At 49.9% G+C, this 19,881-nt stretch overlaps 1 protein-coding gene across 5 annotated transcripts in view; it reads left to right on the forward strand.

The window, feature by feature from the left end:
- HRH2 (histamine receptor H2) overlaps positions 1 to 19,881 on the forward strand; it is a 64,508-nt gene that overhangs the window by 10,106 nt on the left and 34,521 nt on the right. For all 5 annotated transcript variants that reach the window (XR_010840282.1, XM_067031901.1, XM_059060165.2 and 2 more), the window contains exon 2: positions 14,731 to 16,314. Coding sequence is in view for 4 of the 5 variants with exons in the window: in XM_067031901.1 (XP_066888002.1) it covers positions 15,239 to 16,314 (1,076 nt within the window). In the remaining variant the exon portion in view is untranslated. The remainder of the gene's footprint in view (positions 1 to 14,730; positions 16,315 to 19,881) is intronic.

Genomic DNA, 19,881 nt, shown 5'->3' on the forward strand with positions numbered 1-19,881 from the left:
GGTGACTGGGGGTGCACTGGGCCCATAGTGGTCACAGTGGCCACCCCTCTCGCCCAAGCATGCATCCTCTCTCTGGGTCACCATGCCCGCACCCACACAGTCCCACAGAGGGTGCAGACGGCTCACACACAGCCTGCCTGGGTCAGGAGGCCTTTGGATCTGGGAGGCAGAACCAGCCTTCTAACTTTCTCTTCCTTAGTGCCTTTCCCTTGCCCTGCATTCCCTCAACGGGTCCTAGGAGCATCATTCTCAGGGGAGGCTCCATGGTAAAAATAGGGCTGGGTGGGGGGCAGCAGAGAGCGGGTTCTAGGACCTTACTTTTTGGAAGCCCTGCAATCCGTAGCCCCTGTCAGTCACAGCACATGGCCGTGAGCTCAGTCAAGTCCACGGTAAGACCCCAGCTGACTTGATTTGCTGATTCATTCCCAGCACAGATTCCTTTGTTTAAGTAGCACCCTGTCCCCATTTGGGGAAATACTGCCTTTTTCTAAAGGTTTATTAGATAGTTAGGGCTTTTTCTTTTCACTTTTTGATTAAATAAAACACTGATATGGTTCAGAAGTACAACATACAAAGTCACGTGGTGTTACAATATACAAAGGCCCCCTCCACCCTGGCCCTGTCTGCCCTGCCCAAAAGAGGGGGTCAATTTTGTTATTTTGTTGTGATGTATCTTTTCAGATGTTCTTTATCCAAAAACATATACACTTCATATATAAACACATGTCTATGTACGTATGTATTCTCACCTTTGACATAAGGGGAGCATATTATACACAATTTTGCATCTTCGTGTTGAGTTTTAGTCCCTGTAGAATTAATTCTTAGTGTAGAAGATTTTGAATGAGGAGATGTAGAAGAAAACAGTAACAAATCATTGTACTACCATCCAAAGAAAATCACTATTACCATTCAGCCTACCCTTCTACACATACATTTTATTTGTTGTGTTTCTCCCCTGCAGGTTAACAGGGCAGGTGTTTGTAGTTAGTCACCCTCTATATACAATCTGAATCCTGTTGTTTTACTACTTAAATGTAAGCATTTTCCCTTATTTCATAGTTTCCAAAATGTGAGAGCAACAGCTCTAGTAATTCCATTACGGCATAATTTACTCAACTGTCCTTCTAGTTTTTTTTTTTTTTTTTTTTTTTGCGGGCCTCTCACCGCTGTGGCCTCTCCCGTTGCAGAGCACAGGCTCCGGACGCGCAGGCGCAGCGGCCATGGCTCACGGGCCCAGCCGCTCCGCGGCATGTGGGATCTTCCCGGACCGGGGCACGAACCCGTGTCTCCTGCATCGGCAGGCGGATTCTCAACCACTGCGCCACCAGGGAAGCCCAGTCCTTCTAGTTTTGACCGTGTAAAAGTCATTTGCAGTATTCACCTATCGTAAATAATAGTGAAACCTACAGTTTTGTATGTCTTTGGAGTTGTCTTGAGTGAGCACCTTCAGAAAGCCTGGCATCTAGAGCAGAAGCTGAGTAGCCAGGACTGGTGGCTGGGGGGCTGGGAGAGCATAGCTGAGGGAGGCGATGTGGCTGAGGTCCTGGAAGGAGAAGGGACCAGGCGGCCAGTGCGCAGCTGCAGGAAGGCGGGTTCTGGGCCCAGCATTGTGCTGAGTGCTTGTGCATCCGTAGAGCGTTCACACCCGCTGAGGGCTTGGTAAGCGCTGGGGCTTCACACACATTTGCCCAGTTACTCCTCACAACAGTCAGATAATGTGAGGATTATTGTTATTTCCATTCTGCCAGGTGAGGCACCTGAGGTGGGAAGAATGCAAGCTGTTGTTCCCTATGCCTGCAGAGAGAAGCAGTGCGGCCAGAATAGGACCCAGGTGGCTGGTTCTAGGAGCACGTTGCTCTTAACCCCCACAAGCCTCTCGACACCCTTGTGTAGTTGGGATTATTATCCCCACTTCTCAGGAAGAGAAAGTGAGGCTCGAGGCAGAGCCACCCAGCTAACAGTGCCTCCCTGGCAAGTAGCAGAGCTGGGATTTGAACCCGCAGCAGCTGCTGGAAAAGACCTGATTTTCATCAGGGTCCTGGAGGCTGAGATGGGGGTGGGGTGAGGGGTGTGCTGGGAGGAGGAGCCTTCTGCCCCAAACTCAGACTCTGGGAGCCGCCCCTGTACTCAGACTCTTCCAGATGAAGATGTGTTTACTTGGGTGCCTTCTCTCGCAGGAGAGGAGGACAAGAAGACCAGAGAACGGCCATGGGGAGGGGAGGGACATTTACTGAGGAGCCATCACATCTCTAGCCATCACCTTACCTTCACATTTCATCTTCCCAGCATCGCATGCTGTGGTTTTATGCCCATTTACAGGTGGGAAAACTGAGCCTCCGACTGGTTCCGGATTCCTTTCCACTACATGGTGTTGGCTTCCTGGCATGAGCAAAATACACCCTTAAATGTGGGGCAGGCAGTCCTGGGGGTCCTGAAGTGGACTTGGGTGGTCAGTGGCACAGATAACAACAATCATCCAATCATACAGTGAATGGGTTTTGCTTTTCGGTTCTCCTTCAGGCTTTCCTTTTTGTGTCAAAGAAAGTTATCAGTTAGGTGCTAATCTGTCTTGAATACCTTATAGCACAGCCTTTCTAATTAGGAGAGGGTTAGGCGGGCTTTTCAGGCAGCGGTAGCTACACGGAATTTAACAGCATTGTCTGTGTTTCCACTGCCTTTATTTTCAGGGTAATCTATTTGAGGGAAAGGGATCCTGGTGGTTACTGTAATGGTAAAACAATTCCTTTTGCAATTAATTCCATCACTTTAAAGAAAAATGTTAAGTACAAAATAGAAATGGTATTTTGTGGGTTTGGCAAAAATCATAGAGTTGGTACCTGAACGCATGAGGTTTGGGAAACAAAGGAGGCTTAGGACAGGGTACACTGTTGGCAATTGGAAACCGAGAGGGCTCTTCCCACCTCTGACCAGCGGTGTGGCCTCGGCCCAGGCATTCGGCCTCTCTGTGGCATCTTTGCCAACTGGAGTAATAGTGACCCTGCCCTGGTGGCTCCACAGAGTTCTCCGGCAGGACTCAGGATGAGGTAATGGACATGTGGAGGGGCCACGGAAAGTGGGGGAGGGCAAAGAGGATTACATAAGATAACCAGTGTGTGTGAATGTTCCTGGCAAGCGTTAGCTGTTTGCTGTGGATATCTTTAAGGTGACCCAGCCGGCTTCAGGACTTTCTCCTTGTAAGAGCAAGCTGTACCCTGCTGGAAGGGCAACACCTTTCTGGAGTGAGTTTGGGGGAAAGAAGAACAGAGAGAAAGGAAGCTATGATGTTGCTGGGGGTGGTTCTGGTGCCTAGCTCTGTTCCGCCACTGGTGGTGATGGAGGTGGTGGTGGTGATGATGGTAGTGATTTTGGTGAGGGCAATACTGGCAGTGACGATGGCAGTGATGTGTCCAGTTGGAGGGCCTGAGGGCTTTTGTATCCATAGAGAAGCAACAACTCAGGAGCTCTGTGGGGCTGCCCAGTGGAAGGGACTTAGATTTGTTCTCTGGGGCTTTGGAGCTTTTCGGGAGCCTACAAAAATGTCTGCAAACTCTCTCTCTCTCTCTCTCTCTCACACACACACACACACACACACACACACACACACACCAGATCTAAAATACAAAAAAGACCCCACAAAATTTCAAGTACTAATTGTTTAATTGGAAACTTATGACAGCTAGTCAGTGGCAGCTCATTATACTAAACAGCTAAATATGAATCCTATTTTCTATGGAATGTGTTCTATGGATATTACAATGCATTTATTATGCAGTATGGGGTATGCCTCCAGAAAAAAGAATACATAGGGCTCTATAAGGTTTTTAAATGGCCATGACTGACTGGCAAATAACTTGTAAGATAGTAAGCCCCCCATCGTTGGAAGTATGCAAGGCAATCAAGGATGACCGCCTCTCTGGGATGCTATAGGAGGGGTTACTGAACACCAGATGAACACTGAGTTTTGTTTCTACCCAGAGCCCTCCTATTTTATTATTTCTGGGGCTCCGGATTCCTTCCCTCCCACACCCTCCAGACACACGCACACACACATCAAGTTGCTGGAGGAAACCTTTGAAATGTTCTAAGCTTTTTTGCTGAGGAAACTGGGGGTACTAAACTAGTGGGAGGTAACATGGCAAGTCAGGGTCACACCAGGGACTCAAACTCAGGGTCCAAATTCTCAGCCCAGTGCCCTCTCCATCCCTCCCCTACCCCCTGGGGAGTTTTGCCCCTGGGTGGCAGAGATTCAGACCCCCCTGCAAACATTGGCGATCCAGGGTCTCACCTCCCCCAGAAGAACCAAGGCAGAATTTTCATTTGGCACTGTCAAACCCCTGCCCTGAAAAGTCCACCCCAGGTCTTTCCCACACTTGCCAGCCCACTGCTGGCCGTGGGCTTTGGCCAAGTTACAAAACACCATAAACCTCAATTTTCTCATCTATAAAATGGAGATAAGTAATGGTGTCCATGTTAGAGGGTTGTTGCAGAGAGATTAAATTGGATAATATAAAATACTTAGAACATTGCTTACACTTTCCAAGCACCCCATAAATAGGATATTATATTATGATGGTTGTTTTCAGTATGCATCAGTCAATCCAATAAATATTAATTTATTTAATAAATTAAGAGCCCCACTAAGTGCCTGTCCAGGAACAAAAAATTGATCCTGGTCCTTACGATGCCGACATTCCACTTGGGAGACAGATATAGGGAACAAATAGGGAAGCAAGAAAAAAAGCCAAGAAAAATTGTCTCTGCAGAAAGCCAAATGGCAAGGATGTGATGGAAGGTCAAAGGAGCTGCTTTGGGGGTCAAGGAGGACCCTCTCCACAGAACTGATTTTTGCTCCAAGGTGCCAACGTCCACATCGGCAGCAGATCACAGGCAGAGCCCCAAGGAGGAGAGTGCCGTATGTCCAAGGCACTGGGGCAGGGACACTGTGGCCAGGTAGCCACTGAGTCTTGAGGGTAAGGTAGGAGGTCAGAGAGGTGGGGCAAAGATTCTATGGGGCCTTGTGAGCCAAAGGGAATATGTAAGGGACAGTGTGGGCATGACAGAAGCAGGAGGGTGGTGCTGGGGACTGAAGGGAGTTGCAGGATCCAAAAGTCCAGGCAAGAGATGGTGCTGGCTTGGACTAGGACCAGGATGGCAGCAACCAAGGAAAGTAGCCGCATCCAAGATGTAGGTATTTCAGAGGCAGGATCCACTGGGCTTGCTGATGGGTTGGATGCTGGGGATGAAGGAAAGACAGGAGTCCAGGACGATGCTTGAATATGTAGCCTGATCCCCCAAGTGGATGAAGGGGAGGCAGAGGCTAGATAAGAGACTCAGGGATCCTCCCTCAGTCCCAAGTAACATGCACTTTGTGCCCACAATGTCCAGAATAGTCAAATCTATGGAGCCAGAAAGTAGGTTGGTGGTTGCCAGGGACCAGGGAGAGGGAGTGATTGCTTAATGGCCATGGAGTTTCCTTTTGGGGTGATGAAAATGTTTCAAAACCAAATAGAGATGGTACTTACACGACATTGTGAATGGACTGAATGCTACTAAATTGTACACTTTGATTTTACGTTATGTGCCTTTCACCCAAATTGAAAAAAAATATGAAGGAGAAATAAAGACTCTTAAACAAGCAGTGACCAAGGGAATTTGTTGTCACTAGATGTGGCTTCAGGTTCCCACATCAACCATTGGCAGAAGCCAGGTAAATGGCCTGAGGTCTTTCACTGAAAAGAAAACACCACAAAAAGAACTGGTCACACAAATAGTCAGTGAATGAACTGGATTAGGTGCACGTCTTGGAAGGGTGGTTGGCTTGGACACTCAGAGACTATGGAGTCAGTCAAAGCCCTGCCTGCCTCTTTACCAGCTGTGTGCCCTTGGACAAGTGACTTAACCTCTCTGAACCTGTTTCACCATCTGTCAAATGGGAATAATGATAATCTCTGCCTCACAAAGATATTAAATTATCTTTGGGTGCTCAGTAAATGGAAAAAGTCAGTGTCCTGGCCTCTGGTCCAGGTCACCTTCCCCCTCACTGTGATGCTTGAGTGATAACATTCATCATAAGAAAATGTCCACTTTGATGCCACCACCCCTTTCTGGGCTGGTAGACACACATCAAAGGGGTGGGTGGAGCTCTTCAGCCACGGTTACAGAACCCACCCCAAATTCCAGACAATATTTGGGTCTGTTCACCTCTCAGGCTGTGCAGAGGGGACCTCCCCCCCCCAGGGGGCTGCAAGTGCTTGGGACAAGATGAGCTTGAGAACAGAAGTGAAAACAATCCTGGCTTCTGGCGCCTCGTGGCTCAGAAGAAATGAAAGAGCGGGACCAAAACTCAGACCACCAGGAGCCCAGGGCCTTTCTCTCTAATGAACATCCTCAACCAGAAATCTGTTACTGCCTTAAGAGGCTTTTACCAACGGTCCAGCCCACTGTGGGGAAAGAGTTAGAAATCTGCAACCACAAAGATCAAAGACACCCTGGAATGGTATTGCAAAAGTAGAAGTATTTTCTGCTGTAAATGCCCAGGCACTCATGCCGTCTCTTTGAGAAGCCCTAAGGGTAGTTTCTTTCTCTGTAGGAAAAGTGAAATAGTAACAACTAAGAACAGGGATTCTGGAATCAGACAGACTGGGGTTCAAATACTGACATTTCCACTTGGTGATGTTGAGACTTTGGGCAACTTAACTTTTCCGAGCCTGGGTTTCTGCATTTGTAAAATGAGGAAAAGATCTCTTGCCACAGGATGTTGCAATAAAGCATAAGTGAGAGGATGTTCAGGGAGCAGAGAGCCCCAGGCGTGTTATGAAGTAAGCATCCTACAGATGTGTGAGAGAGTGAGAGAGGCCTCATTGATTGACGGCTGACTGGGATCCAGAGATCTGGGGTCCCAGATGCTACCAGTTCCCTGGGCAACCTCGGGCCTGTTGATTGAACCTTCAGGGCTGCCTATTGCCTTCAAAACTGAATCCAAACTCCTTAGCACGCCATCCACAGCTACATTTCCACCCCCACCCTGAGAATCAGCTGGAGAGGTTGGCAAAGGCCAGATCATGCAGGGCCAGGGCTTGGCAGGCACTGGCATCTTTATGCAAACAACAGGAGAAGCATTGGAGGGGCCTGGCCTGACCAGCCCAAGGCCGGCGCAGTGATTGCGGGGAGAGAGGTCCCTGAGGGTGATGAGCTTGGAGCGGTGGACTTACTCTTAAGGGGCTCCTGACTGAGAAGACCGAGTGCCAGGCCTGGCCTGGAGCCCTGGTCAACCAGGTCCCACTCCTAAGCGTCACCTGAGCTGCCTTTCCTTTGCTGCTGTTCCCTCTACTCCGTGTGCCTTCCCTCTTCACTTCTCCACCCACCAAACCGTGTGGCCTGGATGTTAGTTTGGCAATAGGGGACATCTACCCCAGGTAAGAAGATTCAAAAGGTCCCAAAGGACATATGGCGAAAGAAGTCTTCCCCCCACTCTTTGCCCAGCCCCCATATCCCTCCCTGGAAGCAATCAGTCCCTTTTCACATGTGCCCTTCCTGGGCCAGTCTGTGTGTCAATGCACGAGTGCACACACACGTTCCCCCTTTCTCATGTCACATTCCACACATGTGGAATCCATCCCACATCAGCCTGAAAGCCTGCGACAGTCTTTTTTTTTCATTCTAATTTTTATTTATTTTTTATTGACGTATAGTTGATGTATAATGTGATGTAAGTTACAGGTATACAATATAGTAATTCACAATTTTTTGATCAAACTCCATTTATAGGTATTATAAAATATTGGCTATATTCCCTGTGTTGTACAATATATCCTTGTAGCTTACTTTATACATAATAGTTTGTACCTCTTAATACCCTACCCCTATATCACCCCTCCCCCATTCCCTCTCCCTACTGGTAACCACCAGTTTGTTCTCTATATCTGAGTCTGCTTCTTTTTGTGGAAAATAGTATGGAGGTTTCTCAAAAAACTATAAAAAGAACTACCATATGACCCAGCAATTCCACTCTTGGGTATATATCTGAAAACAACAAAACCGCTAATTTGAAAAGACACATGCACCCCAATGTTCATAGCAGCTCTATTTACAATAGCCAAGGTATGGAAGCAACCTAAGTGTCCATCAGCAGGTGAATGGATAAAGAAGATGTGGTATATATGTATACAACGGAATGGTACCCAGCCATAGCAAAGAACGAACTATTGCCATTTGCAGCAAGCTGGATGGACTTGGAGGGTATCATGCTACGTGAAATAAGTCAGACAGAGAAAGACAAATACTGTATGATATCACTTGTATGTGGAATCTAAAAATTACAACAAACCAGTGCAACAGTCCTTTTGATGACTGCACTGCCTACTGTCACCACAGGCAATTTCACACCATTCCCAGGTCACACGACAAATACCCAGAAGTGCAACTGCTGGGTCAGTGGTCTGTTTTTAATATTCATGGAGTTTTCCAGGCCAGGTAAAACGTTGCCTTCTGCACAGACATGTGCCCCCAGCTGTCACCGGCCACCACCCACAGCATCAGACCTCATTCCTCCCAGTTCGCACACCCTCTTGCTGCCCCCATCACGGCCCCTGCTACTCACAGCTAGGCTGTGTCTGAACCACCGGGGGCTGGGACCCCCCTCGTCCTTTAGGTTAGTCTCCCGGCCCTGGGCCCACATCATGCCCTGGGCTCCTGTGTGAAGGTAAGAAGGAACCCCAAAGTGCTGTCAGCCTTTCGGAAGTGGAGCTGCAGCCACCGTCTGGGCCTCAGTCACGTGGGTCAGCACCCCATGTGCGGCCACTGTGGGGCTTGGAAGGCTCGTCTTCCCTCCTTAAAGAATGCAAGTCACCCCGCTGGCATAACTCCCGCCTCTCAGGCCCCTTTGGGACTCCTGCCAGGGGCAGAGCTCCCGAGGGTCTGATGCTGCAGTCACTCGCTGATGCCCTCGGCACCAGGTACCCAGGACATTCAAAACGGCCAGTGACAGGGGGAGCGTTCTGAGACAGTACGGCTCATAAGGCTGAGGAACTGCCTGCCGGGGGCCCAGTGCCACCAGCATCTCATTACCTGTGGCGGTAACTGGGAGGGGCCAACAGGGCACAGCTGGGCCTACCTCCGCTGCCGCCCCCACAGCGCCTGATGTCCCAGCAGGACAGCTGGACGTGGAACCGCCTTCTGCCTTCCAGTCACATCACCCTCCACTCACACTCCCCCCTCCACCCCCGAGGCTTCCCGTGGTTCTGTGGTTAAAATCCACCATCTCTCTGCCTCCAAGTTTTTATAGGGGCTGTTCTCTGTGGAATCTGCTTGTTCCCCACTTTCACTGAGTTACCTTTTTCCTGTCTGTACAGATCTCAACTCACATATCCCCCAGACCAAGTCAGGTCCCCACAATACATATTCCTGTATGCTGCCCCTTTATATAACTGTCAACACACTGCAGTTAAATCAGCAGTTCTGCCGTGAGTTACTTCACGTTTGCCCCACACCAAGCTATCGTAGAAGCTCCAAGATGTGTCTGCCAGGCTCACCTCTGTACCCCAGCACCCAGCACAGTGTCTGCCCCTGAACAGCACTCCATAAATATATGGAGCATGCGTGAATGCTATTTCCTGGTTGTGCCGCTTTAGATAATAATAAAAAATAATATTTATTATTATGAAATAATAATCTTATACTATTATTATGTATAATGTAACCTGCCATGTGCCAGGTACTAAGTGTTTTACAGACCTTTACTCTCTGCATTTTCACATCCACCAAGTGAAGAAGGACATATTATTATCCCCATTTTACAAATGAGAAAACTAAGGCTCGGAGAAGTTGCAGTCTTGTGTCTGAGGTCACAAAGCTATTAAATGACACCACTGGCATTAAAACCCAGATCTGTCCAATGTCAAAGTCCTTGCCTTTCAGCCCCTGGGGCTCCCTTCACTTCTCTGAGTGTCAGTTTTTGCAGAATAAGGATCAAACGACCTATTCCGCAGACTTGCCCACCGGCTCCCCCAGAAGGTGCCTGGCACACAGCGGTTGCCTGCTGAATATCGTTTAAAGAAAACAATTGTAAATGATTGCCTGGAAAATCAGATTCATCTTCAAGGTCAAGTGAGAAACCCAAAGGAGCCTTAACTGATTCCCCCAAATTGCTGGCTACTCCCCCACTGGCTGTGCCTGGGGTAACAGAAAAGGGGAGCTTCATTTTACTTCCTAATGAAAAGAGAAAAGTGTTGGACTTGGTTTGATACAATTTGATGGGAGGAGACTCCAGCTCCTAGACTAGTTAATCTTCTAGATGACCTCGCCCCTCTGTTGGCAAACAGAACATACCACCAGTGGCATCTCTTCTGGGATTTTGTGGGTGAGGAGCAGTGAGAGGGAAATTGGGGCATCAGGCAGACCCGGTTGGCCTTTGGGCTGTACCTCTGCTGGTGGGGTGACCTTCAACCCTTCAAGCCCCCATTTTCTTTGCTGCCACAGGGGAGGATTGAGGAGGGTAATGATATTATGGAGTCCACCCACCACAACTCATTCCTAGGGAGACACATTCTGATGGGGAATCACCAAGGGCCACACTCAGAGGAGAATTTTCCTAGGGCCCTGGAAACTCAGAATTCTACCCACTGGGGTTAAAGAACCCCTCCTTCCTGTGCACCCCAGAAATCACAAGCCTCTGCCAGAGGTGGTTATAAGTGGGAGGTAAAAGTGAGAGGGGATGGAGCAAGTACCTCTGGAAGACTTCCTGGAGGAGGTGACAGAGGAAGCCAAGTCTTGAAGGAAGAGTGAGAGTTCCCCAGGCATGGAAGGGAGGAAGTGCACTCCAGGCAATGGGAATAGCATGTGCAAAGGCACAGAGTCAGAATGGGCCTAGGACTTTCAAACCCAGGAGGAATTAAATGCCACCAGAGCCGTTTCTCAAAGTGTTGTCCAACTAAAGGGCACTTGACAGCAGGAGCTAAGGCTAAAGAGAGAAGACAGAACCAGGTCACGAAGAACCTTAAATGTCACATCAAAGATCTATCTATACTTAGAGACAACCAAGGCTGGTAATGGGAAGTGATCAAAGCAGACTTCCCTGGGCAGAGCCCAGCACAGTGGGTTTAATACACACCTGTGAGCACATTGAGTGCATTTAACATACTCAGCTGGGACTGCTCTTCAGGGCCAATTGGCCACCGTGGCCTCCCAGAGGCACTTGATGAGATGAGTCAGACTGAGCGGGGCCCTGCCTTTTGTTACGGCCACATTTGCTAGGTGATGACTGTAGGTGAAGGTCAGAAGCCTCCCCAGGGAGCAGTGAGGGGCACAGCAACCCATGAGCAAATTCTCCAGAAAGTGCCTTTTCCGAGGCCCTTAAGGCAAAGATGAGATGATGTCAGAGGAAGCAGTGTGACACATAGAACTGCAGCATCTGTGGTCAACCTGCGAGATGGGGAGAGGAAGTGGCTGAAGCCGGTTTTCATGAATTCCATATCATTTTCTCACACACACACACACACACACACACACACACACACACACACACACACTCTGTGTACCCTGGACCTCTCCCTTAGATGACAAGAAATGTTTGCTGGATGGATGGATGGACAGGACAGATGGATAGGTGGATGGAAGGTGGAGAGAGGTGGTCCAGATCCATGACCTGCTTGCGGACAGACACAGAGCCATATTAACAATGCAAGTACCAGCAGTATAACTCAGTACAAAGTGCAGGAGAGGGTGCCTCTGCCTGCAGGCATTCAGGACGGGTTCAGGGTGCCCCTGCTTTTTGAAAGTTCACTTTACCCCACTTCTCTTTCACAAAAGACCTACATTAGTACCTGTTTTTGCTAACTGAAAGAAACCTAAGGAGGATTTTTGCTTTCATGAAAAAAAGTGAAAAACAAAAATAGCGTTCAGGTTTGTCTTGCGGTAAGCCATTATAGAGGCAGCCTGCACCCCGAGCATAGGGTGCCCCCCGCAGGCTCCTTCCCCAGGAACCACATTCAGCATCTCAGCATCGAGCCCCCATAGCTGTGAACTGTCTGAGCATCTGTGCTTTACCTCGATTTATTTTGTGCATCCGTTGGCAAGATGTGTCCTAAGATAACTTCTTTGCTTTACGCCATTTCAGCTTTCTAAAGATTTCAAAAGAATGCTGTACTTTCAGATGGGGGGGGGCGGGGAACGTGTTTGAGCCAGGCCTTGAAAAGGGAGTAGTTGACTGAAGACAGGGAAGAACGGGACTCCAGGTGAAGGAGACAGCAGAGGCAAAGGCAGGAGGGAAGAGACGTGCTGCATTTGGGCAAAATCCTGGTTGCCTGAACAGCAGAGTTAGGGGGACAATTATAGGGCTGTTTGGTGAGATCCACTTAGAAGGACAAGTTGAAGTCTGATGCAAGAACGGGCATGAAGGCAGGCTGGAAGGGTGTGAGCTGAGTTTGAATCCAGGCTCTCTGGACACTTACTAGGGGTGAGACGTCACTTGGCCTCTCCAAGCCTTGCTCTCCTCAACTGTTAAATAGAGACAGTGATTCCCCTCACTTGGGGGTCATTGTGAGCATGAGATGATATTTCATTTAATATGTATGACATCACCTTGCCCAGGACTCTTCTACAGTACAGATGTGCCATCCTTGGTTGAACCATTCCCCTGCTGACGGACACTCAGGTTGTCTCCCGTTGTTTGCCACTTGCACACCTGCTGACGCAGACGTCCTTCTTCATGGCTCTTCTCAAGGTGGTGGTTGTATTGCCACAGCCTAGGTTCCCAAAAGAATGAGTTAGATCTAAGTGATCCAGAGGGGTGTCCGTTATATAATAGGAATTTTAAAAGAAATGAGGAAAAGCAGTAGCAGTGCAATGTGTACAGTGTGTATAAAACAGTGTCCTACATGTGTCTGGTACATGCAGAGCCTCAGAGAAAGAATGTATGGTCTCCATCACACCAAATGGTGAGCAACAGTCACCTCCCTGGCGTGAGGGCTTGGGTATGTGATGGCCCAAATAGTTGGCCCTTCCTGTATACCTCAGGACCCTTGGTTTACTGCAATAAGCATGTCATTGCTTTTAACATTTGAAAGGAAAGTTCAAGAAAGTGTTTTTTATATTAACTGTGATAGTGACAATGAACAGTGATCTTGGGGTGCCTGGACCCTCTAGGGCCATCATTCTACCCACAGATCGGCAAAAGCTCCTGCCTTCACAAAGGTCACTGGAAAATTGTGGGACTTAGGCTGTAAGACAGAAACATGACAGGGGTGGTTCTTATTTGAAACTCCAAGAAAAAAGGAACCACCGCTCTAGCCCAGCCTGCTAGAGTTGGCAGAAGGTGACCAGGAGCCGTGACCCCTGCACCAACACAGTGGTTATGACTAAATGATGCCTCTCGTATTCAGGTTGCAAAACCCCTCCAGGCAAGAGCCTAGGAGAGGCTTAATTTATGTCAGATGGTAGTGAGCTTGTTTCTGAGAGGGGTTCCTCTGTCAGCTTGATTTTCTGCACACTCCCGGATCCCAGGACATTGCCTGCTGGCTGCTCTCTGGAAAACCAGGATCAGCTTGAGATAAAGGGTCCAGGAATCCAACAGGGCCTTAGCTTGTTTTGCATCAATTGGAATCATAGAATATCACCAGTAGGAAGGAATTTAACCTGAGATTTAACCAAGAAGCATTGCATGTGCAGCCATTCTGTTGAAGTGATGTTTGCCATGAGACAGGAGGTAATAAGGAAGGAGGAAGGAAGGAACTAGAAACAACCGAAATACCTGTGATAGAATGATGATAAATAAACCACAGCCAGCCATCCTGGGGACTGTTATGCAGCCATTAGAAAGACTGAATGAGCTCTGCACCAGCTGACCTGGAAAGTGAAGTTTAGAGAGATGTTAAGAGCGGGTGTGGAGAGGGGCTGCAGTTGGCAGACTACAACAGCAAGCTAGATCTGGTCCTCTTCCTGGTTTTGTGCAGCCCATGATCTAAGAATAGCATTTACATTTTTAGCTTGGAAATTGTTTTAAAGAGTCTGAGAAAAAAAATAAAAGAAGAAGAATATTTTGCAACACGTGAAAATGATGTAAAATTCAAATGTCAGTGTCCGTAGTAAAGTCTTCTTGGAGCACAGCCACGATCACTCATCTGCACATTGTCTGTGGAGGTGCTTTCACACTAAACAAGAGTTGAGTCATTGCAGCAGAGACCTTGAAGAATGCAAAGAGAAAATATTCGCTACCTGGCCCTTTCCTGAAAAAGTCTTTTGGCTCCGCATTTAGAGTATGGTGACGTTTTGTAAAATGAGAGTGTGGAACACTGTTTTCGACACTTTATCAGAGTAAACGTATTACATTTGCTTATTTTTTCATTCATTTTATCATTTATTCATCATAGGCTTAATGCCTACCGGTGGGGCCAGGCACTGGGAACTAGCAGTGAACAAGCAGATACAGCCCCTGTTTTCATGGAGCTTAGAGTCTGGGTCTAGAATCTTTCTTTCTCTAGTATAAACAACCTGAGCCCCTCCAACTGTATCTCACATGATGACTTGGTGGTCCAGTCCCTTGCATCCTGTCTCCCATCCTCCTCCCGCTATGTACCTTGATTGTTTCTGTCCATTCTAAGGAGTGGTGCCAGACTGGTCCCATGCCTCCTGGTGTCTCGAAGGAAGGTCAAGGTCTAGAAGGGTTCGTCTTGAATCAGGTCACACTCTCGGTCTGGTTTCAACATGCTCAACACTCAATCTTTGCATTTCCAGCTCACACTCTCCAGTGGACTCCAGAGGGAGAGGCAACAGCGCTAGACCCCCGTCACGTGGATGGGAGCAGCCGCCCGCTATGGAGAAGGCTGCAGCCATGTCTCCACATGATGCCTCCCAAATAAAACCCAAGCCACCTCCAGACTCATGCCGCAGTGCATCAGTCTCTATGCAAAACCTGGAGAGTGGAGATCTGTTCAGTCCCAGGAGGAAGCCGGCTCTGCCAAGGGGTCATTTGAGAACTGGGGTTTGAACCAGGAACCTCGCTTCAAGGACTAGCTTTCCCTCATCTTCCTTCATACTCATGCCCAACACCTCCTAAGAGACAGCTTTATTTATCTCTAGAAAAACAGCACTGGGTCGGTCATTGCCGCCTCTCCACATTTGGACACTTCTCTTGGCTCTGTGGGGCAGCTTGGAGCCCAGTGGTTAACAATTGACCCTTTGGGGAGCTGGAAGAGAAGCAACCAGGGGCCGGAGGCAGGGGAAGGAGCCAAAGGGTCCCAGGATGGCGTCCAATGGCACGACCTCTTCCATTTGTCTGGACCCTGCTGCATTGAAGATCACCGTCAGCGTGGTCCTCACCCTCCTCATTCTCATCACCATCGCCGGCAATGTAGTCGTCTGCCTGGCGGTGGGCTTGAACCGGCGGCTCCGCAGTCTGACCAACTGCTTCATCGTGTCCTTGGCCATCACTGACCTGCTCCTCGGCCTCCTGGTGCTGCCCTTTTCGGCCTTCCACCAGCTGTCCTGCAGGTGGAGCTTCGGCAAGGTCTTCTGCAATATCTATACCAGCCTAGACGTCATGCTCTGCACGGCCTCCATCCTCAACCTCTTCATGATCAGCCTCGACCGGTACTGCGCCGTCACAGATCCCCTGCGCTACCCCATGCTGGTCACCCCTGTCCGTGTCACCATCTCCCTGGTCTTAATTTGGGTCATCTCCATCACCCTATCCTTCCTGTCTATCCACCTGGGTTGGAACAGCAGGACTGAGACCAGCATTGCCAATCACACCATCCCAAAGTGCAAAGTCCAGGTCAACTTGGTGTATGGCCTGGTGGACGGGCTGGTCACCTTCTACCTGCCTCTGTTGGTCATGTGCATCACCTACTACCGCATCTTCAAGATCGCGTGGGATCAGGCCAAGAGGATCCATAACGTCGTCTCCTGGAGGGCAGCCACCATCAGGGAACACAAAGCCACAGTGACCCTGGCAGCCGTGATGGGGGCCTTCATCATCTGCTGGTTCCCCTACTTCACCGTGTTTGTTTACCGTGGGCTAAAAGGGGATAATGCCATCAACGAGACCTTCGAAGCCGTGGTTCTGTGGCTGGGCTATGCCAACTCAGCCCTGAACCCCATCCTGTACGCTGCACTGAATAGAGACTTCCGCACGGCATACCAGCAGCTCTTCGGCTGCAGCCCCACCGACCACAACACCCACAGAACTTCTCTGAAGTCCAACAGCTCGCAGCTGATGAGGATTCCAAGCCAAGGACCCAGGTGGCAGGAAGAGAGACCCCTGAGGCTCCAGGTGTGGAGTGGGACAGAGGTCACAGCCCCCCAGGGAGCCACAGACAGGTAACTGCCCTAGCAGTTTGTGCGTTGGACGGGGCACAGGGACGGGGTCCGATGCATGGTAACAGCTGTTCGCGAGGTGCTGCTTTGGATGTTATGTGCTGGGAATTCTTCATGAGCATTTTGCAAACCTCGTGTTATTCCATCCTCCCAAACACCCCCTGAGATAGAACTTTTTACCTCCATTTTTAAAAGGAGCGAGTCAAATCACAGAGAACTGGGCCAGGGCCACACAGCGGGGATCTGCATAGAGCTCCCCTGACTCAGAACTGGTGGACCTTTTTTCTAGCTACCTTGTCCTTACAATCAGGAGTCCTAAGTTTGAGGTCCAACTCGGCCACTTAGTTAATGGTCATAAGTGTTCACCTAAATCTTTCAGGACAGCCCTCAAATGGCCATGTAATAATGCTGCTCCCTGAGGGTTAAATCAGAGACCCCACTCAGCCCACCATCACTGAGCACCTTTTACACATCAGCTCTTACTTTGGGGGTACTCAAATGGGAGGAGAAAAAGGACTGACCAAGTTGGGAAGGCAAAGCCTTGAAAGCCAGGCTTGGACATTGTACTGTAGGTCTTAGGGGAAGATGGAAGGATTAGAAGCAAGGATGGGTATAACCCAAGCATCTCTGTACTTTGGAAAGAGGGCTCTGGTTGTCCCCTAAGACAGGGACCAGAAGAATGAGATGGGGACAGTGGTGAAGGGAGATGTGCTACTGGTCCACGAGAGAGAAGAGAACAGAGCAAAATCTAGGAGGCTATTAAAAAATAGTCTTGTAGACCACTGGATGTCTGGGATGCAGGAGATGCAAGAGAGAGGATGCCCCAGGACTCCACCCCCGAGAGGTACCCAGGCTGAAAAGATAAACAGGATCAGAATGACACAGAGATCAACTCACTGCTGACAAAGCCCATGCAAGGTATTAAGGGGTACCTCACCAAAGACTTGAGTGGCCTGAGGAAGCTCACACATGGAGAGAAGGTTTATAGGTCTGAGCAAGCTCTATCTAGCTGTTGAGAGGAATAAATGAAAGGATGCTGGTAGAACATCTGACACATACAAATGCTCAATAAATGTCACTTTCCTTTGTCTTCCCACAGACCATGCCTCTGCCCCCCAGAATGCTGGTCTGTGTGACTGACTCATCCATTCATCCATCCATCCATCCATCCATCCATTCATTCACAAACATTTGTCAACTTCCTATCACATTCCAGGAACAGTGCTGAGCACCAGGGATGCAGAAGTGACATTTTGGCATCTGTTTTGAGGGACAGGTATGGCAAGTCAACTGTACAGCCTCGGTCTCAGCTCTGTGGCTTGAGCGAGCCTCTGCCCGTCTTGGGCCTCAGTTTCCTCATCTCGTAGAACGTGGGGTCTGTCCTCAAGCAGCCTGCCCTTGTCACCTCCCAGAGCCACCTGAAGCACACATGTGCTAAGGGGCGCCAACAGGCTCTATGACCCCCGTTAGGACATTTGTCCCGTCTCGACCTTTGAGCATCGGAGTTGAGAAAAGCTTAGATGGACTCTGCACACTCACACCCTCTGGGTGCTGGTCCCCGTGGAGCATTGTGGGGGTGAAACTGCCCACCTGGACCCCTCGGCCTTGTGTCCCTCTGGTCCTTGCAGGAGCCAGGTGTGGAGTGTCCCCCCATAGACTTGGGTCCTGGGCCCTCCACCCATCCACTGCTATCCTTCTGGAACAAGCTTCATTGCTCCTGCAACCAGCCTCCTCCAGGCCTCCCTGCGTCTAGACTCTCCCTCTCAAATCCATCCTCCAAGCCACCCAAAGGCATTTCTCCAAAATGCAGAGGCTTCCACGTCTGGCCTTGATAGATAATGACCCTGTCCTTCCACACTGCCTCATTCAGGAAGCATACTCTGGTACAAAGCAAATTTAGTTCACAAAATAAACAAAGCACGAAGCACGGAGTGTGGACTCTAGAGAAGGCCATTGACACTGTTCATTCTGGTTGCCGTCCCACTTTCTACTGCTCTTACCTGTGGGACCGGTGTTAATAGGCTGCCTTTACCTCCAATCCTTAGGGAGACACGCCGCAGGCACTCATCAGCAATGGCCAGCCCTCACTGAACACCCACTAGGTACCAGTTTTAGGTTTGCCACTATTTCTATGTATTAATCTTTCTGTGACGGCATCTTATCCCCACCCCTGTACCGGGTTCTAGGGTGCAAAGGGAAATAAAGCCAGCCCCCCATCTCATGCCACCACCTTCACCACCTGTCTGGTTGAGGAACAGACTGGCCACGGTTCAGAGCAGCACGTGCCCAGGCTTGAAACCCAGTGCGCAGGGCAGCCGGAGGAGGCAGCACCTGGCCCAAAGAGCCCGTCCCCGGGAGCAGACCTCTGAGCTGAGCCTCAAATGCGGAGGGGAAAGACCCGTTCCTCCAGGGTGGTGCTGGATCCTTTAGACCCGGGGCCTCATTTCATTCTCCACACGACCCTGTGCAGTTGATGCTTGTTTAGTTTCCACTTTACAGATGGGGAAACTGAGGCTCAGAGAACTTAAGTCAGCTGTTCAAGGGACACAAGCTAGTGATGCAGCCGAAGCCAAGAGCTGAGCAAAAACGGAAACAGCAGCCCCATTACCAGCTGCCCTCTGGGTGCCAGGCACGCTGCGGCAGGGAGCGTCTACCTCCTCTCCTGATCATCACAGCCACCCTGGCCACCAAGGCCAGCTGAGAGGCCGTGCCTGCCTGGGTCACACACAGCAGCCGCGGAACAGAGGGGTCCGGCAGAGGAGGATGGGGAACCAGTTGGAGGGCCTCATACTATGGTTGGGGGGATGGGGATCCAGGAAGCCAGGCACAGCCCGAGTTTGATTTTCCAGTAGAGGCTGCCAGGGCGACTGGGGACTTGGGTGGCCCTCCATAAGGTTGGCTCCCAGCTTCCCTGATGACCGATAGTGTGTCCTTCCTGCTCCCCATCTGGGAACAAAACCCAGCATTGACCTGACAGAGAGCCCTTATCCCTGCCAAGGGGCCAGGTGTCTGCCCTTGGTTGGTGATGGCGGAGGTTGCAGGGGGTTCGGGGGTGGGGGCGGCACAGTCACGCAAGGGGAGACTCCAGGAGAGAGTGGCTGAGCTGTCTGGTCCTCCCTGCCCTGAGGCCGGCCAGCAGCCATCTCCCCAGCTGGATGCTCTGTCCACCCTTACCCCGCCCCTCGTCACCTCTACCCTTCTCTGACCCCAGCTCCCAACCTCACCCCTTCTTCTCCACTGACCCTGCTCAGTAACCCCCGCTGCTTCTACTGAGTACAGGCCTGCATTCGTTTCCAAGGTAGGGCTGCTGTAACAAATGAAGGTGAACTTGGTGACTGGAAACGAGACAGATTTCTTTTCTGACAGTTTGGGAGATCAAGAGACTGAGATCAAGATGTTGGTAGGGCTGGTTCCTTCTGGAGGCTTCAGAGGAGAATCCGTCTCCTTGCCTTTTCCCGCTTCTGGGGGCCACCCGCACTCCTTGGCTTGCGGCCCCTTCCTCACATCACTCTGACCTCTCGCCTCCATGGTCCCATCTCTTTCCCCTCTTCGGTAGCCAAATCTCCCTCT

This window comes from Kogia breviceps, chromosome 4, assembly GCF_026419965.1.
Source record: "Kogia breviceps isolate mKogBre1 chromosome 4, mKogBre1 haplotype 1, whole genome shotgun sequence".
Classification (NCBI taxonomy): Eukaryota; Metazoa; Chordata; class Mammalia; order Artiodactyla; family Physeteridae; genus Kogia; species Kogia breviceps.